This window comes from Barbus barbus, assembly GCF_936440315.1.
Source record: "Barbus barbus genome assembly, chromosome: 14".
In the NCBI taxonomy this organism is placed as follows: domain Eukaryota; kingdom Metazoa; phylum Chordata; class Actinopteri; order Cypriniformes; family Cyprinidae; genus Barbus; species Barbus barbus.
The window spans coordinates 10,938,302-10,966,192 of NC_136742.1; the positions used below are offsets into that span (position 1 = coordinate 10,938,302).

Here is a 27,891-nt window from a genome sequence, read left to right on the forward strand (position 1 = left end):
GACTTTCATGAGCTGTAAGCTCACTGTAAAACTTTACTGTAAATTTACAGGTATTTTCTAACAGTATTATACTGTATTTTTATAAAACAGTAGCATTCTGTATATTTTACAGAATGTCTGTAAATATACAGAAGTGTTCTGTTTTCAGCCCGCTAAATTTGTAATACAGTACCATACTGTAAACGCATTGCATTGTGGGATATATTTATTTCGCGCTCAATTCAAATGTGATGTGATCTCCAAAGAAGAAGAAATGTGAACAGTGTATTACAGGCAAACTAGATTCGTCAGCGGGAATTAATTGAACAAAATAATTATTCGCGTTATTAAGATAAGCCAGTGGTTTGTGAATCTGTGCGTAGATAAGCTTTGTGAGCTTCGTTTCGCGTTTCAAGCGTTAGTTAGTGCCTGTGACGCAGCAAACAATGGACGACGCTGCCTGAGCAGACGCGGAGATAATTTGTCATCTGAATCATCTAACCTGTGCCTGAGATGATGCTAATCGACTGGAGCATGAGAAGATGGATTAATGTTCGACTAAGTATCGATACGGTATGATTGTCTTTTTTTCATTCACATTTCTACATTGTTTCCACGCATGGTTTGATTTTGGGAACGTTAAACTTAACTTAAATCCCGAGTTAGCAATTCACTTGGGTAAAATTGGTTTTATATTCGCACATTCACAACATTCACATATTTCCGCGTTCAATAACTTTCTAATTATTTGTGCAATAAAGTTATTTTTGCGGACTAAGCCAGAGCGCGCACACACACGTCACACACCGGATGCGTGCGCGCACTCAGATCACTTGGACATGGTTGTGTACAAGAGGTAAAAAACTGTATAAATACTGTTCATTTTCTCACACAAACCGCTCGTTTCGTGTCTTAGGCCATCAATGTGTAGTTACGATGGGGAATTGTTTAATTTGGATTTCTCTGTGCATGTTCTTTTTCCCTCTTATAGAGACAGTGACCTATACCTGCCATTATATGACTGACAAGCTAGAACGATTTGACCTAAACATATCAAAATTGGATCTACTGAAGAAAAAAAGACACCTACATCTTGGATGCCCTTGGGGTAAGCTGATAGATACCAAATTTTAATTTCAAAGTGAACTATCCCTTTTAAGATGTTTATGCACACCTTCCTTTAATCCAACAATCAAAAACAACTTAAATAGCAAATAAGACACACATTCACATGACCTGCTTCTGATTATTATTTTTTTATTATTATTATTTTTCAGGCTGAACAATCTGATGAAGATCCGGTGCTAATGTAAGTGCTTCCCATTTGTAGTCCATGTTAAAAAATGTCAGTTCTATGATCGTGCTTTTTAATGTGTTATAATTTTGCCAGCACATGAAAATCCATAGTCATGTTCCTAATGCTTATTTCAAAAGTAGTATTCCTGATTGCTTCCATGTCTTCCATGGTCCTACAGCTGCTCCCACACTTGCAGAAATTAGATGGTCTTACCCTTCAAGCAGATGTAAGTAGAGATTACTTAAAGCATGTTGCAAATAAATGTGATTTGTTATGTCTTGGTTCTGTTAGTGATGGTTGTGCTGTCTTCTTAAAAATTGTTTCAGGTATTCACCACTCAATCTGATGTCCAGCAGTGTCTACATTTGCCAGAGAACACAACCTATAATTCTTGGTAAGTAAACAGTAAAGGTTTAGTACACCCTAAAATGAACATTAAGTCATCATTAACGCTATGGAAGCATATGGGTAGCAAAATTCAGTTTGAAATAATTTCAAATTCAGTTAGTAATATGCAAAATGGCAATGCATTTCTGTATTTTAATTGACATTTTACCCTAAATATGTGCAAAGTTTAGTGCAAAATGAAAATGGAAATTCAGTTATATAATTTACATATGATATTTTCTACAATTGTGCATCCTGTTGCCAAGCCCAGCCTTGATGTAGCCTAAAGATTGACAGGTCGGGGGTGTGTTGCATTTTCAAATACATTTCGAATGCATTTTCAAATCCACATTGACTTTATATTCATCATGGGGTATTAAATGAAAATGCAATTGAAACGTCTTTTAAGTGTCAATGCATTTAAGAAAAATAAAAGATATTTTAAATGACAATTTTTCTACCTTTTTACTGCACCTTTGGATCAGAATGCATTCTGAAATTACAATTATCATGTGGTATTATGATGTAAAAACAGTTTTTGCTTGGACATGTTAAACATCTAATCAATTTGGGTAATACATTTTAATTTCCATTTTGCAACTTATAAAGCATTAAAATATGTTTTTAATTTGTGTATTAAAACTAGTGTAGGAAATGGCAAATGTAAATTTTATAATTTAAATAAAATTTATGTGATATACAATAAAATACATATGTGCACTAAATATTGCACATATGTATAAGAAAATGTAAATTGAATTATATCACCATTTTACGTATTGCATTTCAATTGAATTTTGCTACCCATATGCTTCCATGCACCCTGGTGTTGTTCTAATGCCCTATGACCTTCTTTGTTTTTTGGACCACTAAAGGAGAATAATACAAATTAAAAAAAAAAAAGCCTGCTCACGCTTGTCCATATAATGGCAGTGATAGTGACCAGCATCAAGATACAATAGTATCACAGAATGTTCACATGCAACATGTCATGTATTCCAAGTGTTCCGAGGGAATGCAATATTGTTTAATGAAAATCCTGACACTGACATTGGTCTTTTGTGCTCGACTGTGCATTCATGAGATACTATTATTATGCAGTTCACAGCTATAGTTGTGAACCCTGTAAATGGGATTTCCCTGCACATATTTCAGATTTAGTTTAATAGTTATGTTGAGTTGAACTATGTATAGACAACTAAACAGAACTGCAATGGAACCCACAATAGTTTATTTGAAGTATTTTCTTTCTTTTTTTATTTTCAGGTCAATCTCTAAGCAACCAGCGGTAAATGTTGAGCAGCCCAACTTTGTCTCTGGCCTTGCAGTGCTGTTTGTATTATTGTATGATTTCAACCTCCAGTATCAGGAAGAGGTGGCATGCACCCTTGCGACTGAGGTTAGCATATTTGCCATTGATATATATATATATGATAGAGTGAATTGTCACTAACTTGTTTTGACAGTATTTGTAAAGTACTTAAGTATATTTTAACAAATATTTTATACAGTTGATTAAAGAGCTGAATGACATATTGCATATTTAACATTATCATGTAGTCATGTAATCACATCGTAAGTGTTGCAATTCTCTGTGCTGTCTCACAGAACTCACTTCTGTGAGATGCTGTGTGTGTATGTGTGTGTATATATATATATATATATATATATATATATATATATATATATATATATATATAGACATATACATAATGTTCACTTTTTTTCTTTTCTGTCTTTTAGATGCTTTCTCAACATCAACCCTGAATGTGCATCAAAAACCAAGAAAGGAAAAGTGACTTACAAGAAGACTGGACATGTTGTGTAAAAAAAGAACAGCACTGTAAACCCACAGGTTTCCTCTCTTCTGAAAGACTTTTAAAAAATATATTTCTGAAAAACCTTTCCATTCTTTAAAAGTAAATAAGATTACTGTATTTTGAATTTTTGCTAATTGTTAATTGCATTTTACATGTTTTATATTTAAAAGAAAAAGGAAAAAAAAAAACTACAGCTGGCATTTCAGCCAGTAAATTCATATAAGGCAATTGCCTGGTCTTTTCTTCAAAATAAATAAAATGTTTTAAAACTCAGAAAATATTATTTTCTCTATTTTTTTGTGAATACTGTTATGAAAAAGTAGATTTTTAATTTTGTAAATCCAAGAGTACTGAAATAAAAGCAGGATTTACAGTATTCCCTGTAAAGAGCACAGTGTAATACTGTAAAAAAAGTTATATAACAGTAATACTGTATTTCGTAAATACAGTACAGAACTGTAAATGTTGTGTACAGTAGTAGTACTGTAAAAATACAGTATGTGGCTGGCAACCCAGCTGCCAGTATTTTACTGTAAATTTACAACGAAAAGTTCATCGAAATTAAAACAAAAACGTTTGAAGTGTTTTACTTTACATGTAATGAATCTAAAATATATGAAAGTTTCACTTTTTGAAATGTTACAAGAAAAAATGAAAACTTTTTCACCTGTATGAGTGAGTCTGAGTTATGGCTGTCAGTAACAAGCATATCACATGCAAATATTATCACGAATACGCTACAGTTCAAAAGATTTTTTTAATGCTTTAAAAGAAGTTTCTTAAAGCTGCATTTAAAAACAGAAATACTGAGAAATATTATTACAATTTAAAATGAACTGTTTTCTATTTTAAATAATTTAAAAATGCAATTTTTCCCTGTAATGCAATGTTGAATTTTCAGTGATTTGAATAGACCTCCCTAACAAATATGAACAACAGCAAGGATAATACGTCTTTTTCCCCTACTAAAATATACTTTAGAACCTTCTTTGAGAGTATTGGGAGGCTGCTTTCTGGATCAGATGCAACCATATGCACGTGGTACCAATAAAGATTTCTTTGTCACGAGGGAAAGAGGGAGAGGAAGAGAAAGTGAGCGAGTGAGTGAATGAATGAGAGCGAGAATGCAAGAAACAGCAGTGCAAACACTGCCTGCGTGCCATTAATAATGAGAAACACAAACAGTAGATGATATAACTGTAATACAGAGTCACATCCCGCCTGCGCAGAGGGCAGATGAACAAACAGGAGGTGTCACAGGAACATTCTGAAGATTTATGACTCTGAATTCCCCACGTATCAATCCTCAAACCTGCTCTGTGTTCTCTCTCGCTCTCTCTCTCACACACACGTTTACGAAGAAAACCAAATGGGGACACACCATAAACTGTTTCTATATGAAACCAATTGTAATTACTATGGCTAATGATAACTTAGAGTCATTACTAATTTAAATTAATTGTGAAAATGAAAGATGCAGATGTACTGTGATTTTTATAAACAAAGCATTTATTTAAAAGACAATAAGGATGGAATAAATTTGAAACAGTTTAGGAGCAGCACATTAGCGCTTTGATTCAAGCCAAAGCCTAATGAGCAAAACTAAGCTCCGATTGGCTGAATCTGCTTGGAAAGAGAACAGTACTCAGTCTTGGTGTTTTGCGCGCTTGGTCTCTGGTGCGTCGTTAAGCTTGGAGAAGTGTTCCGACAAGGCTGCCAGGGCACGGTACCGATGGGAGATGCTGTTCTTCACTTCTTTAGGGAGCTCAGCATAACTGCCCACAGAAACACAGCACAGAGGAATGAGAAAAACAACATCACTATCAAAATAAAAAGTGCTTTAAGTGATCATTTTATCTGACAAATTTATTTTGTTGCCAGAAATTTGCTCAATGTTTTTGATTCCTTGTCAATGTTTCATTGTCTAAGGAGGAGTAAACTATTTATTTTTTATTAAGCATTTTACAGCATGTATTCCTTATCATTTGATCACATGGACTGTAGGAAAAGCCTTTCATAAATATTTGTAGATTTGGTCTTTTCAGAGGACTTACTTTGTCCAATACTGTCACCTACTGGTATACCTGAGAAACGAAACTGCAAAGTTATGAAAAGACACTCACGTTTTTTCATAGCCATCAGGCTGAAAACAAGGATCCCAGCCAAAATCCCTTGGGCCCCTGGGCTCAACAATACGGCCCTGAAAAAATGATTAGAAACGTTGGAGGTAGGAATCAAAACCTGCATGGTACAATGTAACACATTAATATACACATACACAATCTGTTTCAGGTCAGTTTGATTTTTTATTTTTTTTGAAAGAAATGAATGCTTTTATTTAGCAAGGATGCAATAAACTGATCAAAAGTGATGTTAAAGGCATTTATAATGTTAAAATAGATTTCTATTTCAAATAAACACTTTTCTATTAATCAAGCACAACTGTTTTCAACATTGATAATAAGAAATGTTTTTTAGCACCAAATCGACATATTAGAATGATTTCTGAAGCATCATGTGCCACTGAAGACTGGAGAAATGATACTGAAAATTCAGCTTTGCCACACAGGAATAAATTGCATTTTAAAATATATTCAAATAGAAGAAGTTACTTAAAACAGTAATACTGTTTTTACTATTTTGTTTTATCAAATAAATGCAGCCTTCTTGAGCATAAACTTTTTCAAAAACTTTTTCTCTGACCCTAAAGTTTTAAGCAGTAACGTACATTATAAATTTGTGGAGCTTATATATAGAACATCTGTCAATGGAGTTTTTTTTTTTTTTTTTTTTTTTAAGTCGTGACGTATTGTCAAGTATGGTGACCCATACTCGAAATTGGTGCTCTGCGTTTAACCCATCCAAGTGCACACACACAGCAGTGAGTAGTGAACAAATGCGCACACACACACACACCCGGAGCAGTGGGCAGCCATTTATGCTGCGGCGCCCGGGGAGCAGTTGTGGGTTCGGTGCCTTGCTCAAGGGCACCTCAGTCGTGGTATTGAGGGTGGAGAGAGCGCTGGACATTCACTCCCCCCACCTACAATTCCTGCCGGCCGGGGACTCGAACCCGCAACCTTTCGATTACGAGTCCGACTCTCTAACCATTAGGCCACGACTTCCCACTCACCAGTTTATTCATTGATGATGATGGTGGAAACAGAAAATGATGGGGAAAAGAGAGGTGAAACAAGATGAGAGTATCAATCTTGCATTGCCTGTATGAACACCAAAGATCAATGTAAAAACCACTTCACAATGGCCCTGATGAGACAGTAAATAAACATGCTCACCTCGGTTCTTCCTCTGAACAGCTGAACTGGCTCATCTTTTCCAGCACAGAAAGCAAATGTGCACAGAGCCCAGGCTGATTTATCCTCAAAACCTGCTAGCAATTTATACAATCCTACAAACATAAAGAAAACAGCTCAGTGTGCATATTACTAATTTTGCCGTTGCAATAAATATGACATCTTAAGAAATAAAGCTGAAATAAAAATGACATAAAATAATAATATTAAGTGTTAAACATACTGTAGACTAAATGAAAATCAGAAATGTTGATTTAGCAACTAACTGAATTTTTTTTTTTTATTTAGTTAAAATTTTGTTTAAGCACTATGATTACCAACACAGAAAGAATAACAACTAAAACTGAACTAAAGCTAAAAAAAAAAAAAACCTCTTACAAATGACTGATAATTAACCTAAAATAACAGTATTTATTAGTAACCTAAATCTTTATTAAAGTGTCTTACCCTCTGGCTTCAGTTTATCCAAGAACCATTTTCTGTGAAGAGTGAAAAATATTAAATAATTTAATGCACTGTGAAACATACTTCCACATCATATCACGGTTTTATATTTACAGAATTTAAAGGAGCCAGACTCGCATGTAAGGTCCTGGTAGTCCTCCTAGTGCCCTGAAGCACAGACAGGTGTCCTCTACTAGCACTGGCCCATCCACCTTCACACAAAACACATAACATCATGTTTGAGGCATCAACCAAGGAATCAGAGTAAAACGGTGTGCAATATACAAACCTGCCTTGCAGCTTCTTCACACTTCTGTATAGAAATATCATCTGGTTCCCCTTGATATTCAGGCACTGCAAGAGAAGACATAATCACATACAAATACAGCAACAGCATGCTTGATATTGTAAGTCAACAAAGCAGAAGAATAATAGCCAAGTACTTACAGTCAATCTTCTTAGAAATCAGTTTGTAGGGAAATTTGTCACCAAGGATCTGAACTACCTGTTTGAACAAGACATTATTTATTACGCATTTAGACAAGTCCCAAATTTGATTAGCAGGATTGCAAAAATTGCAAAGCTCATTGAAAATGATTTCTGAAAGTTAAGCACCACACTGAAGAAAAAAAAAATTTGAATATCGTGAAAAAGTTAATTTTTCATATATTTTAGATTCGATTAATTTAAAGTAAAACATTTAAAATTTTGATGATTAGAGCTTTCTGCTCATGAAAGTCAAAAATCCATTCTCTCAAAATATTAGAATATTTACATTTGAGTTTCATTAAATGACCATCTCTACAGTATAAATTAAATTCCGGGTATCTCTTGTTCCTTGAAACCACAATAATGGAGAAGACTGCTGGCTTGGCAATGATCCAGAAGACGAACATTGACGCCCTCCACAAAGAGGGTAAGTCACAGAGGGTCATTACTGAAAGGTGTGGCTGTTTACAGAGTGCTGTATCAAAGCATATTAAATGCAAAGTTGACTGAAAGGAAGAAATTGGGTAGGAAAAGGTGCACAAGCAACAGGGATGACCGCAAGCTTGAGAATACTGTCAAGCAAAGCTGATTCAAACACTTGGGAGAGCTTCACAAGGAGTGGACTGAAGCTGGAGTCAGTGCATCAAGAGTCACCACGCTGAGACGTCTTCAGGAAAAGGGCTACCAAGCCACTTCTGAAACAGAGACAACGTCAGAAGCATCTTACCCGGGCTGTGGAGAAAAAGAACTAGACTGTTGCTCAGTGGTCCAAAGTCCTCTTTTCAGATGAAAGTAAATTTAGCTTTTCATTTGGAAATCAAGGTCTGGAGTCTGGAGGAAGACTGGAGAGGCACAGAATCCAAGCTGCTTGAAGTCAAGTGTGAAGTTTCTGAAGTCAGTGATGATTTGGGGTGCCGTGACGTCTGCTGCTGTTGGTCCATTGTGTTTTATCAAGTCCAAAGTCAATGCAGCCGTCTACCAGGAGATTTTAAAGCACTTCATGCTTCCATCTGCTGACAAGCTTCATGGAGATACTGATTTCCTTTTCCAGCAGGACTTTAGCACCTGCCCACAGTGACAAAACCACTTCCAAGTGGTTTGCTGACCATGATATTACTGTGCTTGATTGGCCAGCCAACATGCCTGACCTGAACCCCATAAGGAATCTATGGGATATTTTCAAGAGAAAGATGAGAAACAGTCGATCCAACAATACAGACGAGCTGAAGGCTCAATAGTGCCTCAACAGAGCCACAGGCTGATCGCTTCCATGCCATTCCTCACTGATGCTGGAGTTTGTGCTAAAGGAGCCCCGACCAAGTATTGAGTGCATAAATTAACATACTTTACATAACTTGAACTTTTCTGTTTTACAAATCCTTTTTTTGATTGATCTTAGGAAATATTCTAATATTTTGAGATAGTGATTTTTGACTTTCATGAGCTGTAAGCTCTAATCATCAAAATTAAAACAAAAAAACTTTTGAAGTGTTTTACTTTACATATAATGAATCTAGAATATATGAAAGCTTTTGAAATAAGTTACTTTTGAAATAAGTTACTATTATTTTCTAATTTTTTGAGATGCACCTGTATATATACATACATGCAATTTTTAGGCCGTGTTTTGAATCCCATTTATGCAACTAGCTCAAACATGCATTATGTGAACTTGAATCAAGAAATGATCTTTAAGACTATATAAACCACTAACCAACTACATTGTGTTTAAATTGGATAGTTTGTGGCTGAATCGATATTTTTAAACACGCCGCACTCCCACCTCTTCCAGTTTTTTCGCGTTCCCGGTAACGAACACCACAGCTCTGCCGTCGGTCGGTACTGCCATGCTTCAGCCTGTTTCGGTCATTCAACAACTCACTGTCGGAACTGTAAAACACTCGGCTCGGTCACACAATAAACCAATCGTATTCATTCATCTTAAACTTCCACCAATCAGGAAACGTTTTCGCTACACTATAGACACGCCCCCCTCACACACTGACCAATCGCTGGATGCTCAATGCCGTCCTTCTGTCAAATCACTCCGGGTGGAAAGTGCAAAACACGTGGGAGAGCGTCATTACATGTCAACGACTGCAGAATAGAAATAATTTCACCGGTATTTGCCCATTAAAGTACTTAGTAAAGTAGTTTTATCATCATGGGGAAAAGGTTATAATTCATCTGAAAGATCTGAATTGAGATCATTTGAGACGGATCAGATCCATAAGCATGAGTTTACTGCCTCGCACCGCTGAGGAGTTCAGCTCTGTGGACTACTGGGAGCGCTTTTTCTGTAATAGAGGAGAGAAGGCTTTCGAGTGGTACGGAGACTACAACTCCCTCTGCGGTGTACTGCATAAATACATTAAACCTCGTGATAAGGTAACTAGTGTTTCTTCGGCATATTAGAATAATTTCTGAAGGATCATGTGACACTGACTGAAGTAATTCATTTAAAATCTGATTCTACAGAATGATTCTGTAATTCCTTCATGAGCATGTTAAGAAGAGCTTGGCTGTCAGGAATATTTTCAGTAAATAATGACTGACCTATTTTTTAATAGCCAATAAAGAAACCAAAATAAAAATGTATTTTTTTCCTGATACATACAAATAATAAACATCTTGTAGATTGTACAAGAGTTATGTAGACTTGTAATTAGAATTGTAACTCTTGTTCTCTGCTGCAGGTGTTGGTGGTGGGCCGTGGTAACTCCGAGCTCAGTGAACAGCTCCATGATGTTGGCTACCATCAGTTAACCAACATTGACATCAGTGAGACGGTGGTGTCGCACATGAACCAGCGGAACGCAGAGCGCCGTTCTGACCTGACCTTCCAGCAGCTGGATGCCACCCAGACAGGCTTTGAGAGCGGGAGCTTTCAGGCGCCTCTGGATAAGGGCACGCTCGATGCCATGGCTTCAGAAGAGGACGGTGCACTTGCAGGTAGGATGCTGGGGGAAGTTGGTAGAGTTTTGGCTGTGGGGGGCCGGTATGTCTGCGTAACTTTAGCCCAGGAGCACGTCATAAAGCTGGCTGTGGAACATTTCGCCCAGGGCTGGGCTGTACGAATTCATTGTCTTAGCGGACAGCAGAAGGAAGAGTCTGATTCCTCCTTTGCCCTCCCTGTATTCGTTCTGGTCTGCACCAAATTACGCCAAGCGCCTCCATTTTAGTCATTTGCAAGGCTTCATCAGATTGTAGCTTTCCCTGATTTAAGTAGCCAGTTTTGGCTTTGCCTTTTTGACCAGTTATCAAATACTTCTTTGCTTCACTTCAACTAATCAATTTGTAATATTGTGATTCACCTTTGTAGCTGGTTGGTTTGGTTCATGCTGTTGACTCTAAAATTAAGAATGGGGGCAGGCACTGTTACAAATTTGCATGGAATCTGAATTTGAATTCTTGAATCTGATTGGTTAAATGCAGAATTAAAGGGTTAGTTCACCCAAAAATGAAATGTTGTTCCCTCATGTTGTTCCAAACCCGTAAGACCTTCGTTCATCTTCAGAACACAAATTAAGATATTTTTGATGAAATCCAAGAGATTTCTGACCCTGCTTAGACAGAAACTTTTGTTTTCTAAAGTATTCATAAAGTATTCTCGTAGCTTCATAAAATTAAAGTTGAACCATTGATGACTATTTTTACAAAGTCCTTACTACCTTTCTGGGCCTTGAAAGTATCAGTTGTGTTTCTGTCTTCATTAAAATTATCCTATTTTGTGTTCCGAAGAAGAACGAAGGTCTTATGGGTTTGGAACAACATGAGGGAGAGTAATTAATGACAGAATTTTAGTTTTTGGGTGAACTACCCCTTTAAGCAATTATATATATATATATATATATATATATATATATATATATATAACCATGTGGTATAACCATAAAGTAAAAAGTAATAACATATTTTTGTTACACCTTGAATAGATATGCATGTACACATACTAATAACGCACTTTAAATGTATTTTTCAAGGTGAATTTATTTATTTATTTTGCTTGATTTTGTTGGTTGACTTTGATTTGGCTTAGTTTTTCAAGTATGGATTGCATATTAATATATATAAAGAAAATATATTTGTATACAAAATTTTACTTTCATTAATATATTTTTATTTTTAGTTCCTCAGGGCCGTGAGTCTGATTGGTTATATGGCTCGGCTGAAGGCTGGACTCAATTAGCGTCCAGTGCAAAATTTAGACACCTGGTCATTGTGGCGATGCATAGAGATCAGGAGTATGAGGACATGCAGGCTGTCCAATCAGAGCTCTCTCCAATGGTGATGGAACTGGCGCCTCCTGGGATGCCAGCCAATCAGCAGGTGCACAGGAACAACATGCATTGCTCTGTATTTGCTCTTGATCTTGTTCGCATTCCTCGCTCATGCATGCACTCTCTTTCACAATTCCTTTGGTATAGGTGCCGTTCCTGTCTGTGGGAGGAGATCTGGGGTGGAGGGAAGTCGTCGGGCGAGGGGTCAGTGCTTTGACTGGAGAGTATTCTGTGGAGGATGTGAGAGGAGAGGATGGTCATCTCTATCACAGGCTGATCTTCATGAACAATTCCCAGCTGGTGCAGTCAGAGAGCAGACTCAGGTCTGCCGCCACAGGTGTGGTACTGCTGTGCTTGAATTCTGAAATGTTTATAGAACAGCTGGAGATTTATTTCAGTGTTGTTCGGTCTCTTTTGCTAGCTTCTGCTCACAAAAAGAACAAGAAGAAAAAATCCAAACCATCTGTTACTGAAGCCCCTGCTTTAACGGGTGTTAAAGATCGCATTGTGGACAGAGGTTTTCTCTGCTGTACACACCATGAAGTTATGGTGGCGGGTTTAGCCATGTTAGGAATGGATCCAATCAATAATAAAGGTAAGTGTGCTAGCATTAATCAGCCTAGTGAAAGTTTAAAGCGTTTACATTCAAAAGGGATGTATCGTTTAACATTAAGATGGAGTGTGTACTTCGTATCCTGGCGAAATATGTATTCAACAAAATAAGTCTTGAAGGACACATTGCCATTCAAAAGTTTGAAGTCGATAAGATTTTTTTAAATGTTTCCTAAGGCTGCATTTATTTAACCAAAAATACATGAAAAAAAACAGAAATATTGTGTGCTGCTACGCCAATTAAAAATAACTGTTTTCTATTTTGAATATATTTTAAAATGGATTTTATTTATTGCCTGGAAGGGTAAAGTGCTGCTTAAAAATTTTTTGTGGAAGCCATGATACATCTTTGTTGTTTTGAAAATTAAAAAGCACAGCATTTATTTGAAATAGAGCTATTTTGTGACATTATGAATGTTCAGTCAAGGATTTGTTAAAAAAAATATTTTAATAATAATTCACAAAAAATCTAGTCTGTCACGTTTTCCAACAGATCACCGGGTGTCCGTGTTATTGGTGGGACTGGGTGGTGGTGGTTTACCCCAGTTTGTGCATGACTGTGCCATGTGCACGGGTGGAGGTGGTTGAACTGGACCCTGCTGTGCTGGAAGTGGCTCAGACCTGGTTTGGATTTCAGACCGATGAGAGACTAAATGTTACACTGGGAGATGGACTGGAGCACATCAAAACACTGGAGAGTGAGGGTGAGAGAACGTCTAGATTTAGTAATTCTAAACCTTTTTGACTCCAAGGCCCCCTATTATCCACAACAATAGTCGAAGGCCTCATGTTTTTCCAGTTTTCATGATTTACCGGATAAGGATAAAGTTTCTTAAAAATATTTTACTCTCAATTTTGACGATTAACTTATTAATTTACAGGTTTGAAAACTAATTTTAAAATTAGACTACCTCATATATCTAGATTGACCAAGACCGTGGAGAAAAGAAAAAAAAAGTTATTGAGGAAGGTAATTACATTAAGATTTTTGGGGTTGTTTTTAGGTCATTGTGTCTCAGTTTAAGTGGTTTTAAGTCATCTTGAGGCCCCCTTTAAAGTTTTGAAAAAAAAAGCTGACGAGTACTTTATTGTCTCAGAAATGTGTCAACCTCCTTTATCTGTGTATATACAGTATAATGTATAGATTTTGATCAAAATATAAATAATCTGCATTCATCTATCTGAACTCCTGTATTAATTATGTTTCTTAATGCGTGGGAGAATCATGATATCTATTGATCATCTGTTTTATGTGGAAGAGATAGAGGGATTTATGTGTTTGGCTGCATAACCTATTCTTTCGCTACCAAAGTATCTACTAAGTTACTGTATTATTTTTTTCTGCACTTATATAGGGGGACATTCTTTTGATGTCATCATGTTTGACGTTGATAGCAAAGACACCACCCTGGGCATGAGCTGCCCTCCACCTGCCTTTGTAGAAACATCACTTCTGAAGAAAGTTTACAGCTTATTAACCCCTCGAGGTAAGCACTTAAAGTTGTATGATCAGTTTTGATACTTTTATAGAGAGATTTTGTAATTTGTGCATTTGTCTTTTTTTCCCTAATGATCGTTCTTCTTTTGTTTCCCCCCACAGGACTGTTCATGTTGAACCTAGTATGTCGTGACTCGGCTCTCAGGAAGTCAGTTCTTGAACGTGTTCAAGCCGTGTTCCCGTGTGTGTTCTCTCGTGGAATCAAGGGTGAAGTCAATGAGGTGCTGCTGTGCTGCAGAAGTTCAGGAGAGGGGCACAAACCTCACACCATTCCACAAACATTACAGCAAACAGCAAGAGACCTACAGAAGACACTATGTTCCAACACCCAGACTGCACCATGCGTGCCTCAAATAGACATTACTGCAATGCTGAGTGACCTGAAAGTCATCTAAAGATTGAGAAAATTTGGCGCTAAAATCAAAAATGATAAAATAAACATCTGGTTTCACTTGAAAAAATGTGCATCATTTTCAAGGTTAAGAAATGAACTCTAGGCTGTAGTCTTATGACACAAAACCTTTGACAAAATGGCATACAGCCTGCACCATACCGCATCTTATTCCAGAAAAAAACAAAAACAAAATGTCTTGCGTTGAAAGGAAGAGACTGTCTTACTGATATTTAAAGCAACCATCACAGTTTGTTTAGACATTGTGTAGCATTTAGGACAAATTCCATCTGAAATAAATGAAACCCTTCTTTTCCTGCCCTTTGAAAGAACACCGCAAAATCATGTCAAGTGTTTAAGCATATATTGTATATATATGAAACTATAACAATCTTTAGCATTGATGATCTATATCTAAATGGAAAGAACCATCATCACCGTTGCACTGTTTGGGACAAATGATGGCCTTTTAGGGACTACGCTTTATGTTCATATAAAATTAAGCTTCCAGGGTCAGTACACTGAAAAGGATTTGGAGGTGAACATTTTCATTCAGAAATTGCTGATACATTTGACAAATAATTACAAATAAATAACTGCAAATAATTTGAGGTAGAAAGACTGAAATACTATTCTCTTGTAAAATAATATTAATGATTGTTTACAGTTTACATAATATCTTGCTGGACTGTTTTAAGTTTAAACAACCTTAAAAACTCAATTTAAAAGAAAATACTGTTGTCTTAAAGTCATTCTTTCATCAAACAATAAGAGGGAATCAGGGTAATGGTCCATAAATTCATTGACATTAAATATATATTTTTTTATTTGATCAGTTTTTTATTTCTGTTTTTTTTTCATATATACATTTGAGGAATTCTTCACTCACTGACACAATAAACGAAATGTAGTACTGCTGTAAAGTGAAATGCACTGTTGAATTCATACAGAAGCAAACTATCTGGCAACCCTGTAATATCTGCGCAGTGTTATTTTTACTGGATGAGCCTATTGCACTGAAATGAGGGTGGATGTACCTTACAGTGTCATGCATAAAAACAAATTAAATACTGAACATATAGTAGCTAGCTACTACCTAGATGTACATAACTATCCTAATATATATGCTTTAATTTAGCTTTGTTATACAACTTCTGGTGTTCCATGTCACTGTATTTATTCTTAACTTAAAAGCTCTATAGAAAACTAATTTCACTTATATTATATTGATGTAATTTCATAACAATAATATGTTTTTCGTTATTTTTTATCTCGTACACGCGCTTTGTTTACACTACAATAACAGCAGAGTGAGTAGGCTAAGTAATCACTTTTTTTAAAGTTTTGCCTTTTGCTGAATTGACGTTAGAGTAACCCGTTGCATTTGATCTTTGCGTTTGTACATATTTTTAATATACAGATCTGATCTACCTGCCGCTATGGTTGAAATCGTTCAGATTGTGGAAGGACGTGCCACTAGTAGACTAACCTACGTCACTTTTTACTTTTTCAAATGACTTGGGATATTTTTTTATTTTATTTTTGTACCTCATACATCTGCGTGCATTACATAATAGTCAAAAAAGTATTTTTTTAGAGAACCAAATCTGTAACGTTACTTCCAGATTCTGATCAGAGGAGTGGCGTCTGCGTGAGCACGCGCACGCACGCTCCACGAGCGGACAGTTGCTGTCAGGCTTCGACCATAAGTTGAGTTCAGGACAAACGAGCGGATAAAACAGACGACTTCCACTAGAGATAGTTCATTTGGTTTATTTATATGTCGCCTTATAGTTTCCTTGGGTTCGTCGTGTATAGAAAGTGTGTGTGCTTTTAAGTTCAGTCGCTGCTGCTCACGAGCGCCGTCTCGTCTCTCAGAACCAAACGCTCGGAAAAACTCATTTCAGGTAATTAATTATTTCTGTGCTTTACAATCGAAACTGGTTAGTATGTTCAATACGTTTACTTTGTAAAGCAAAAAAAAAAAAAAAATAATAATAAAAAAAAACTTTTATTTTTTTTTAAATATTTTAATATAGCGAAGGAGAATTGTCTGCTGAGCCGCATCCTCGCGGCTCCGTAACCATGGGCAACCGGGGGATGGAGGAGCTGATCCCGCTGGTGAACCGGCTGCAGGACGCCTTCAGTGCCATCGGACAGACCTGCGACCTGGACCTGCCGCAGATCGCGGTGGTCGGGGGTCAGAGCGCAGGCAAAAGCTCTGTCCTGGAAAATTTTGTGGGCAGGTAACGTTATGACACCATCATAACTGGGCACTGCAGTTGTTGATTATAATCAATAGTTCAGTTCAACATACCGGAGATATTATTAATGTCATGACTATGGGTCAAACCATGTGTTTTTTAATAACAAGACCATGTCAATAGCCCACCTAAATAAGATATCAGGGTGACTGAAGGTTGATTACAGACCTATCAAGATTCTATCAAAAGAGGAAAAAATATTACATGGCCATGTGGACAGAGTCATTGTCCGTTGGCGATAAACTCAAAATGGACTGATTAATCAGCTAGTGATGTTGAATTGAGTCACTTTTCTGCAGAGGCACTGAACTGTATCACTGAAGCAGGTGCAGATGGTCTCATCTGTAGTCGGGAGCAGTCACTACCTCTTCCTCCATCTGTCTAATGGTCAGCCAAGCCAATGTCTGTGAGCCATGCAGAATCTGAAGACTGACTTCATTTTCTCTCGACAATACGGATCATTAAAACAAGCTGGCAACTTATTTTTCTTTTTTTTTAAGAATATTTTTTCTTAATCTGGTTGGTCACTTAGTAGGTGTGACAGATTTCTCCATCATTTATATTTGTTAAGGGAAGCAATTTGAAAAATGTCCATTTTCTTCGATCTCTTGAGAGATTTTCGGAACTCAAAACATGTGGACAAATAAAAAAGTGACTTTTTGGCAAACAAACTTTATACTAATAGTAAACTTTATTCTAACTTTCTAACTAACAGTGTCTAAAGTGCTCAAAGTAAGTGTAAAATTAAAATACACACACACACACACACACACATATGTTCCCACTTTATATTAGGTGTTTTTAACTGCTGTGTAGATACGTTGAAAAATAATTATAAAATAAAAAATTAATTGTTAGGTATTTGTTTGGTGTTTTGCGTTAAGGTGTAGGGGTAGGGTCAATAGTGTAATTATATATAATATACACACACTCACCGGCCACTTTATTTGGTACACCTGTTCAATTGCTTGGTAACACAAATTGCTAATCAGCCAATCACATGGCAGCAACTCAATGCATTTCGGCATCTAGATGTGGTGAAGACGACCTGCTGAAGTTCAAACCGAGCATCAGAATGGGGAAGAAAGGGGATTTAAGTGACTTTGAACGTGGAATGGTTGTTGGTGCCAGACGGGCTGGTCTGAGTATTTCAAAAACTGCTGATCTACTGGGATTTTCACGCACAACCATCTCTAGGGTTTACAGAGAATGATCCGAAAAAGAGAAAATATCCAGTGAGCTGCAGTTGTGTGGAACGAAAATGCCTTGTTGATGTCAGAGATCAGGATCCATCCTGCCTTGTCTCAACGGTTCAGGCTGGTGGTGGTGGTGTAATGGTGTGGGGGATATTTTCTTGGCACACTTTGTGCCCCTTAGTACCAATTGAGCATCGTTTAACCGCCACAGCCTACCTGAGTATTGTTGCTGTCCATCCCTTTATGACTACAGTGTACCCATCTTCTGATGGCTACTTCCAGCAGGATAATGCACCATGACACAAAGCTCAAATCATCTCAGACTGGTTTCTTGAACATGACAATGAGTTCACTTTACTCAAATGGCCTCCACCAGATCTCAATCCAATAGAGCACCTTTGGGATGTGGTGGAACGGGAGATTCACATCATAGATGTGCAGCCGACAAATCTGCAGCAACTGCGTGATGCTATCATGTCAATATGGACCAAAATCTCTGAGGAATGTTTCTAACACCTTGTTGAATCTATGCCACAAAGAATTTAAGCAGTTCTGAAGGCAAAAGGGGGTCCAACCCGGTATTAGCAAGGTGTACCTAATAAAGTGGCCAGTGAGTGTATATATATATCCGATTGCATTTTTTCAGTTAAAAATTGGTTTAAATGCATAAAAAAGATGCCATATATAAGAAGTACCTCTCCCACATATGTACCAACTTTAATTATTTTTAAAAACATTAGTTATTTGTAATTTTTCTGTTATTCAAAGTGTCAAATCATCATGTCTGATGTCTGGCCATAACTGTTGTTTTGGAAACATCTTTGAAATTACCCTAAATTTATTGAGATTAATTTTCTGCACTATTTGGCACGTTTTCCAAAGTGTTTTGTAATCCTGTATAAAATTGCAAAGCATTTGTATTTATATTTCTATCACAATATTCAAACAAACTTTGTCCGATAATCTCCATTTTATGAAATATCATGTGGTGCGACCATCAAGAAACTACCATTTTGGTACTTTTATGTTGAAATCCATTCAAAGATAGGACATTGCATCATATAACAATAGGTTGTTTGCGAACACGTGATTCTGATGACGCGCAAAATGCAGCTGGAGGGCAGGAAGTAATTTTTTCTCCATAGGAATTAGTAGCACAAACTCAATTAACCATTTGCACACACAAGCATTATTCGATCAGCTCCTCCCGACCGCAGACGTAGGTTTACAAGCCACATTTTCCTGCATTTTTCAGTCAATTTCTTGACTTTTGCCTCCTTATGAACAACACATTTTCGTACACGATAAAGGCTCCTTGTGTTTTCTTGGTTTGACCGATTTGAGCATTCATAAACAACGCAAAACACAGGCATCTTGAGTTTCTGCTACTGATTCCTATGGAGAAAAAATTACTTCCTGCCCTCCAGCTGCATTTCGCGCCACAGCAATGACGTCATGTGCAAACAACCTATTTGCCAAGGATCCATAGAAGCATCAAGCAGGTTTGTAACTCTCTTCATGTGGTATGACCTCAAAAAAACAATGAATATTAAGTTATTTCTGCAAGCATTTATTTTTATTATAAATTTCATAGTGACCTTTCATGGGAAGCTAGCTTGTTTTGTTTAGGTGGCTAATTCTGTGCTTGTAAATTTTGACAGAATTTGAAAATTTCATGTGGTGTAACCAAATATCATGTGGTCATGTGTTTTCCATTATAGATATATGTCCTAGATTTGCATTTAATATTCAATTAATGGTTTATATACACAAAATACTTTATTTTAATATCATTTGGAATAGATTTTTATGCAGTTTGGGTCATTTCGAGCGGTTTATGTGTAATCTTTGTACAATATGAGAAAAAATGCAAAAAATAGGAATTTAGAGCATCTAATTTTAGTTTGGTAAATATGCATTTATTAGTCATTTATTATATATTTATTAATAGCTATTTTAATCTATTTTACCAGATTCCACTGCCAAGCAAAATAAAATAAACGCTCACCATAGGCAGCGTGTTAATTCTCACCCTGCTGTCAAGCACAAACTCCAGATGTAATTTTCTGCTGTAAGAAAGATGTTTTTGATTTCATCTCAGAACCTGAGCCAGCAACTCAAAATTGACCCTTAGCAAAGACCCGCCCTTAGGTACTGTTGCTACGTCAGACAAACCATCCGACAAACCATGGCAATTTTATGCCGCACATCATGTTCTCATTCAGTGAAAAATACATTACGGAGCAAAGAAGACACTGGCAACACGCTGACATACAAGAGAGAGCAGGTTACTTTGGGTATTAAACAAAGTCACAGAGTTCAAATTTGGTCATTTTTTAAAGAAATTCAAATACTGTTTTGTTGCACTTTAATGGGTCGTGACAGTTCGCTGTAGCACCTCAGTTCAAGCGGCATGTTCATGATCAACTCTTACTTAGTTATAGCACAAAATAAACCTGAATGAACATCGGAAGGTATCTTGTTTCAACTGTGAAAAGATGTCAATAAACACTTTATTTCAAGTTCAAGTCCACCAACGTTAATCTACTCTCCTGTCTGGTTTGTTTGCCAGACAAAATGGCAGATTTGGCATTATGATTGCTCAGATTGCCTGTTAATCAAACTCCTGGCAAAGGGTTAATTGAGCAGCCAAGTTTGGGCAAAGTTTAGAAATAACTGGGTTTAAAAAAATGACTGCAGTTAATGCCATATGATGAACTTTTCATACGTTTCTTTAAATAGATTTTTAAAGATGTAAGGTCTTTGTGTCATTTGGAGCGACCACTCGTCATGTGGTGCGACCAATAATAGCAATAACTGTATTAAATTAAAAATAAATTATACTAATTTCTGTGGCTGAAATATGAATCACTGCTATAGTATGCTTAAGTGAATGAGTGAAAAAATATTTTTCTCAGTTTTATGCAATTTACAGAAAAAATAAGTCTACTAACTACATTTAAGAAAGCAACTCTGAAAGTATAGAACAAAAATAGGAGATCATTATGTACAAAAACTCAAAAGAAATGCAAATTTCAAGTAATGCAAGTTTCTAAACACTTCAATTACTGAGAACATCTAAAAAAAAAATATTAAGCATGTTAAAGAAATTAATTAATTTTAATATAAATCATGGTCGCACCACATGACATTTAAAAAAAAATGAGGAGTGGGGGGATTTTTATTATTGTTGGGTGGTTGTGTTCACACACTGCCAACACACATTTATGTCCAAACACCATGTAAAAATGGATTTTGCATAATAGGTGCCCTTTAAAATAGAAAACAATTTAAATTGTAATAACAATTACAGTGTTACTATTTTACTGTATTTTTAATCAAATAAATGTAGCTTTAGTGAGCATAAGAGCTTTCAAAAACATGACAAAAATCTTCATGATGCCAAACTTTTAAAGTTTTTTTATTGTGTGACCCCTTTAAGAATTCCTGTAAGGCACACAGTTTCAAGTCTTTAATAATCTTTTATTTTCTTTGCACAAGAGGAGCCCACAGGATCTTCTCTTTACATGCTGAAAAATGACATTTTCTCTTCCGCATGGAAAGACTGGGCCTGTCCAACAGGAAGCTGTGTTTGTTAGTGAAAGCTATTGTTTGCTCAGTGCATATCAGTTTGGTGAGCTGAAGTGAAGTGGATATCGCCTGCTTAAGATAAGTGTGTCAGACTGAGAACAAGCTGCTTGATTATCTGAGAGGGAGGCACTCAAGCGCTCTGACCATCATCCTAAAATCTCGGTCAGTGCATTGAGGCAACATGCTCTCAGGCAGTTATTGAAGACCCAGTTTACTTTTTTTGATAGACAGGTTGTTATTTTTTAATGATTCTCTTAAATTCTTTATAGCTTATTATATAGAACATGTCATGTTGACCAAAGATTTTAAGTTCTCTTGGAGCAATTACACATACTGTATATCAAAATTCAGTCATCTCTGAAACATCTTAAGTCTTGCACATGCAGCAGTATTTATCTCTGAAACTGTACTAAATCATAATGATGATGATGACTACACACTTGATGACACATGATGACAGCTATAACCCGTGTGTCATTGCATTACAACTAATTACTGTCACGTTCCCTCTCGGGATACAAGGAGGTGCAGAGACGTGGAAGTTCCAAATAGGGTTCTTTATTGGAATCCAGACAGACAGGGAGCATGGGGAGAGACGAACATCTATGACGATTCTGACGATAGACCGGACACAGGGGCTAGGAAACACAGGGCTTATAAACACAGGGAAATAAGGAACAGGTGTGGACTAATCAAAACACAGGGCTAGGGACTAATTAAACTAATGAAGACAAACGAGGACAGGAACATGAAGGCCAAATATGGGCACGGGAGGAGGGGAAACACAAGACAAGGACTGACATTACGCCCCCCTCCGGAAGGCGTGTCCTCACGCCTAACACCATCCAATGGGGAGGGGGGGTGGGCGCTCTGGAGGCCTCCAGGGCGGTGCCCGTTCCAGGGGCCATGGCGGGTCAGGAGACTCGGGAGGCCATGGCGGGTCAGGAGACTCGGGAGGCCAGGGCGGGTCAGGAGACTCGGGAGGCCAGGGCGGGTCAGGAGACTCGGGAGGCCAGGGCGGATCTGGAGACTCGGGAAGCCACGGCCTATTTTTTTCGGGTCGTGTGGCCTTGGCCCTTGGCCCGGCCACACAGGCTGTGACCCTCTTACCCCCCCCCAAAATTTTCTTGGGGAAGCTCCCCCCTGGGAGCCACAGAGGAGCGGACTCTGTCGGGCGCTCTTGCAGCGCGGACTCTGTCGGGCGCTCTTGCAGCGCGGACTCTGTCGGGCGCTCTTGCAGCGCGGACTCTGTCGGGCGCTCTTGCAGCGCGGACTCTGTCGGGCGCTCTTGCAGCGCGGACTCTGTCGGGCGCTCTTGCAGCGCGGACTCTGTCGGGCGCTCTTGCAGCGCGGACTCTGTCGGGCGCTCTTGCAGCGCGGACTCTGTCGGGCGCTCTTGCAGCGCGGACTCTGTCGGGCGCTCTTGCAGCGCGGACTCTGTCGGGCGCTCTTGCAGCGCGGACTCTGTCGGGCGCTCTTGCAGCGCGGACTCTGTCGGGCGCTCTTGCAGCGCGGACTCTGTCGGGCGCTCTTGCAGCGCGGACTCTGTCGGGCGCTCTTGCAGCGCGGACTCTGTCGGGCGCTCTTGCAGCGCGGACTCTGTCGGGCGCTCTTGCAGCGCGGACTCTGTCGGGCGCTCTTGCAGCGCGGGGCTGGATGGAACCAGCGGAAACGCAGGAGGGCACGTGCGTGGAGCCGGCACGGGAGGGCACGTGCGAGGAGCCGGCACGGGAGGGCACGTGCGAGGAGCCGGCACTGGAGGGCACGTGCGAGGAGCCGGCACTGGGGGGCGCTCGGGAAGCGCGGACACTTGGGGGCGCTCTGGAAGCGCGGGGCTGGATGGAACCAGCGGAAACGCAGGAGGGCACGTGCGTGGAGCCGGCACGGGAGGGCACGTGCGAGGAGCCGGCACGGGAGGGCACGTGCGAGGAGCCGGCACTGGAGGGCACGTGCGTGGAGCCGGCACTGGGGGGCGCTCGGGAAGCGCGGACACTTGGGGGCGCTCTGGAAGCGCGGGGCTGGACGGAACCAGCGGGAACTCAGGAGGGCTGGACGGAACCAGCGGGAACTCAGGAGGGCTGGACGGAACCAGCGGGAACTCAGGAGGGCTGGACGGAACCAGCGGGAACTCAGGAGGGCTGGACGGAACCAGCGGGAACTCAGGAGGGCTGGACGGAACCAGCGGGAACTCAGGAGGGCGCTCTTGAAGCGCCGGGTTGCGCGGGTGCTCTGGGCTGAGGACAGCAGCAGTGCTGGGAAGAGTTGGGTGGCCGGAACATTTGGCAGGGCATGTGGAGGGTCCTGGCGAGCGGTGAGCTGGTGAGGCCGGGTTGTTCTCGGGTTGGGTTGGACGAAGATCAGTTTGACATTCTTCGACTTCGAAATCAATGCCATGTACATTGAGGACATAATTTATCAGCCCGATAAGAGAAAAACTGGACGTGGGGATATCGCAGCTGATGACATCCTTGTCCAACCCAAACCGAAAACACACACCGAGTGAGGCGTCAATCCAGCTCACCTCGTTGGAAAGCTCAAGGAACTCCTCAACATACTCTACCAACTCCCGACCATCCTGCCGCAGACACCAAAGCCTGTCTTCAGCCATAGTGTTGTTGTCGGTCCGGTCTTCTGTCACGTTCCCTCTCGGGATACAAGGAGGTGCAGAGACGTGGAAGTTCCAAATAGGGTTCTTTATTGGAATCCAGACAGACAGGGCGCATGGGGAGAGACGAACATCTATGACGATTCTGACAATAGACCAGACACAGGGGCTAGGAAACACAGGGCTTATAAACACAGGGAAATAAGGAACAGGTGTGGACTAATCAAAACACAGGGCTAGGGACTAATTAAACTAATGAAGACAAACGAGGACAGGAACAGGAAGGCCAAATATGGGCACGGGAGGAGGGGAAACACAAGACAAGGACTGACAATTACAGTTGGTAATGTAAATAGCCATAAATATGTGGAATTATACAAATGTCAAAACAGATTGAACCTATAGCACTTTGCAGGGAAAAGCAAGTTGTCAGCACAGATTTAGAGTGTGTTCACACTTAGATTCTCCTAGTTTGGTTCTCTTAGTTTTTTTTTTTTTTAGAATCTACCAAACATTTAAAACAATGCTGTGTACATAGCTAAATGTGCTCACTGTATGTTGTTTGTACATATGGTGGTATTTTTTACCAGTTGAGTACTCACAAAGAGCTTAAAAAATGCATAAAGGAGTTAAAACAGCACCAGGAATTCCTCAGTTGCACACACAAATGTTTCGATGCCTATAGTGCTGAACTGTAATGGGCAACATAGCTCCTATGAGGAGAATGTTTTTGGTTCATTTAGATGTCTTTGGTCTGAGTTGCATTCGTATTTTAGTCGAACTGCAGTAAAGGTAGACTCTCATAATTCAGTACGAGTAATTCAATTTAATACTAAATTTCCTTAATGAAGTGATATGCGGAGAACGAAAATTCTCAGCTTATCCTCATTTTACTCAAAATGTATGTTTTCTTCCATAAAACACAAAAGGAGTTAGCTAGCTGAATGTCTTGGTTGCTCCTTCCTGTTTTTATATGTTTATATATTATGATTAAAGTGACTTAAATTGCATTGAAGATATACATTTTTCAGGTCATGCATTGTCCAATGACCTTGGCATTTCTAGTTTTTGAGCTACAGAAATGCTATAAAATCACAATTGACATTTATGAATTTGGCAGACATTTAAAAAATATATATATTTCAATCAGTTCTTGCATTCCTTGGGAAGCAAACCCATGACCTTTGCTAGTGTCATGTGCTATATTTGAGCAATGCATGAACAGTGCTATTTTGTCTTCTCAAGCCATACAATAGGTTTGTTTCCTTTGAATGAAATAATGTTGGAATGAAGTGGAATCATTTATGTACCAGAATGAATTTCTTTGGTGCAGTCGTATGATGGCCTAATTAGAGCTCATGCCCAGGAAATAATGAGTACACATAGCAATGAGTTATATATGAATGGAGGAGAGCAGTGCACCCTCAGCCATCTGTTATCTCAGTATCACTGCCAGTCAGTGGAACACCAGAGATGCCCGGAGAAATGGGTTAGTGAAATTAGATCTCACTGATAGAGGGAGCATAGTGCTTGGGTTTAGTAGAGTAAGTAGTTGATTTTTTACATGACCAGTAGAAGACATCTTCTATAGAACTGAGCTAAGATAAAATTTAGCTGATGGGTTTGGAAACTTTCTTTTGAGGAACTTCCCAGATTCTCACATTTGCATTTATAAATTTAGCAGACACTTTTATTCAAAGTGACTTACAAATGAGGAACACTACAACACAAACGATTCACCCCAAGGAGAACATATACGAGTAATGTAAGAAGTGGAGCAATTGAAGTTTAGAATAGCTGTAGAAAATACCAAAAGTACTGAAGGGATAGTTCACCCCAAAATGAATATTCTGTCATTTCTTACTTGCCTTCATATCTTTCAGACACAAATTAAGACATTTTGAGTGAAACCTGAGTTTTTTGTCCCTCCGTTCAAAGTTCATTCCACCAAAACTTTGACACTTCAAAAAGGTTTTGAAAGAAATTGTAAAAGTAATCCACGAGTCAAGCAGTTTAATCCAAGTCTTCTGACGAGACATGATCACTTTATATGATGAACAGATTTCATTTAGGCCTTTATTCATATAAAGAGTGACCAATGCACATAGAACAAATCAAATATGGTAAATGACAGCTCAACCGTATTTGCCTGTTTTGCAAAAACAAACCTCGCTGATTTTTGCAGGAGCTTAAACGTGCTTATTATGTTGGTTCAAGCACGTTTCATCTTATGTTTTGAGCATCAAGTTTTGGTGAAATGGACTTTCAGTGGAGGCACAGAACTCTCTCAGTGTGATTAAAAATATTTGTGTTTGAAAGGTTTGGAATGACATGAGGGTGTATGGTAACAGAATTTAAATTTTTGATTTAATGTGTCACAGTATGCTTTCATATTATGGAAAAGAGCTGGGTAAGCTTTCTTCTAAACATCAACAAAATGATTTATGAGGGGGAGAAAATGATGACTGAATGTTATGTTTTGCTTAAACTATACTCCATTAATCTTGCAATTATTTCTTAAAATGTTTATTTTAATCTGAAAAAGCTCAGTTAAACACCCGCTGAAGTGTGTACACATTCATACTATGTTACACACAGGCATTGCACAATTCTGCATTATTGTACATATCTGTTTACTACAGTAATGCAAGCTGGGTACTGGGGAAGGGACAGGATGAAATAAGTGGATAGTGATGAAGAAAGTAAAGAGAAGGAGGAGAAGATGAGGCTGGATAATTTGAGGCAAGAGGGGCTTTGTTGAGGGGGTTAGAAAAGGGTAAGTATTGGGAATGACTGGGAATGTAAAGGACATTGTTGAAGAAGAGTGAGCCATGTGTCAAACACACAGATGGTTTCTTGGCTAATATACAGATGAGTTACCCACTCAAGTTCAATACTTAGTGATTTGTTCAAATCTGTAACCCTACTGTAACTATGAGGAATACTAATAGTCATACTTGATTTAGCAAACACCTCAAACAATTTGTAGTAGCCTATTAGCAATAGTGCTGACATATTTTTGGAGGCCAAAACCCAAAAATGAATTAGCATTTTAACACTTGTCCTGAAGTCACTGGGTTTTTTTTGAATGGGGTTTTGGTTAAATGTCTGAAATAAGGTCTGTGGTTTACAAAAGCTCAAGACATTTTCACATTTATTTTACAGCATAAAATACATCAGTAATGACCTCTTTGTGATTTTTTTAATTTTTTAAAGCTGTTACCAGTCTTCAAAAAGACTGGAAAAAGCTTTAGGTTTATAATTGCGCTCTTGCAAACTATTCTGACTCAGACTTTAAGGGAAGATGTTTTTAAAGGTTTTAATACAAATTTAATATTGTATTGGGTTTTGCTACTTCCGGTTTGGCCTACAAAGTACATCATCACTGCAGCACTTTATACCGCGGTTGGTTTTACCTGCATTTTGGCCCTGTCCCTGGATGCCTTTAACTAGGTCTAATCCAGTGGGACTTCCCCTCTATTTTGGGCAATAGTTCTGTTTTAGATCTGCGCACACCCTATTTCCACTATCATCTTCATCATCCATAGTGACTTCATCTCAAGCCTGGGATTTATCAGACCAAATAGAAACCACAATTTTCCATGGAAAAGGCTAACTTTTCCCATCATTGTATTGTTGCCTCTTTCAAAATATTTTGGATAAAGAAGAAAAATCACAGACAAATGGGTCCACACCTTGAATCAACCAGAAGCTAACAAATAGA

The 27,891-nt window shown here is 38.6% G+C and overlaps 3 protein-coding genes and 1 pseudogene across 8 annotated transcripts in view; 3 read left to right on the forward strand and 1 right to left on the reverse strand.

The window, feature by feature from the left end:
• Window positions 1-218: 218 nt before the first annotated feature.
• LOC306880591 (uncharacterized protein) lies at window positions 219-3,755 on the forward strand. 3 transcript variants are annotated; one of them, XR_013785091.1, is made up of 7 exons: window positions 219-552; window positions 971-1,087; window positions 1,257-1,288; window positions 1,455-1,502; window positions 1,603-1,670; window positions 2,930-3,062; window positions 3,407-3,755. XR_013785091.1 is itself a non-coding variant. In XM_079434206.1 (6 exons), the coding sequence occupies exons 3-6, from the start codon at window positions 1,389-1,391 to the stop codon at window positions 3,428-3,430; spliced, it is 339 nt and encodes a 112-aa protein (XP_079290332.1). In that variant the 5' UTR covers window positions 219-552; window positions 971-1,087; window positions 1,257-1,388; the 3' UTR covers window positions 3,431-3,755. The 3 variants fall into 3 exon arrangements, 2 of the variants coding, with proteins under 2 accessions (XP_079290332.1, XP_079290331.1); XM_079434206.1 differs by having other exon boundaries at window positions 1,257-1,502; XM_079434205.1 differs by lacking the exons at window positions 219-552; window positions 971-1,087 and having other exon boundaries at window positions 1,243-1,502; window positions 3,407-3,515.
• Window positions 3,756-4,222: 467 nt separating this feature from the next.
• Window positions 4,223-9,706, reverse strand: LOC306880707 (inosine triphosphate pyrophosphatase-like). Its single transcript, XM_079434431.1, has 8 exons — window positions 9,514-9,706; window positions 7,689-7,746; window positions 7,531-7,595; window positions 7,380-7,453; window positions 7,245-7,276; window positions 6,780-6,892; window positions 5,607-5,683; window positions 4,223-5,258 (listed from the first exon to the last, which is right to left on the reverse strand). The coding sequence occupies exons 1-8, from the start codon at window positions 9,577-9,579 to the stop codon at window positions 5,129-5,131; spliced, it is 615 nt and encodes a 204-aa protein (XP_079290557.1). The 5' UTR covers window positions 9,580-9,706; the 3' UTR covers window positions 4,223-5,128.
• Window positions 9,707-9,787: 81 nt separating this feature from the next.
• On the forward strand, window positions 9,788-15,273 carry LOC306880026 (eEF1A lysine and N-terminal methyltransferase-like; annotated as a pseudogene). The gene is made up of 8 exons: window positions 9,788-10,118; window positions 10,427-10,682; window positions 11,860-12,059; window positions 12,158-12,347; window positions 12,432-12,605; window positions 13,116-13,326; window positions 13,978-14,109; window positions 14,223-15,273. The product of its transcript is annotated as an eEF1A lysine and N-terminal methyltransferase-like (transcript).
• Window positions 15,274-16,145: 872 nt separating this feature from the next.
• Window positions 16,146-27,891, forward strand: part of LOC306880701 (dynamin-2-like) — a 52,117-nt gene continuing 40,371 nt past the window's right edge. For all 3 annotated transcript variants that reach the window (XR_013785097.1, XM_079434422.1, XM_079434421.1), the window contains exons 1-2: window positions 16,146-16,418; window positions 16,551-16,757. Coding sequence is in view for 2 of the 3 variants with exons in the window: in XM_079434422.1 (XP_079290548.1) it covers window positions 16,597-16,757 (161 nt within the window). In the remaining variant the exon portion in view is untranslated. The remainder of the gene's footprint in view (window positions 16,419-16,550; window positions 16,758-27,891) is intronic.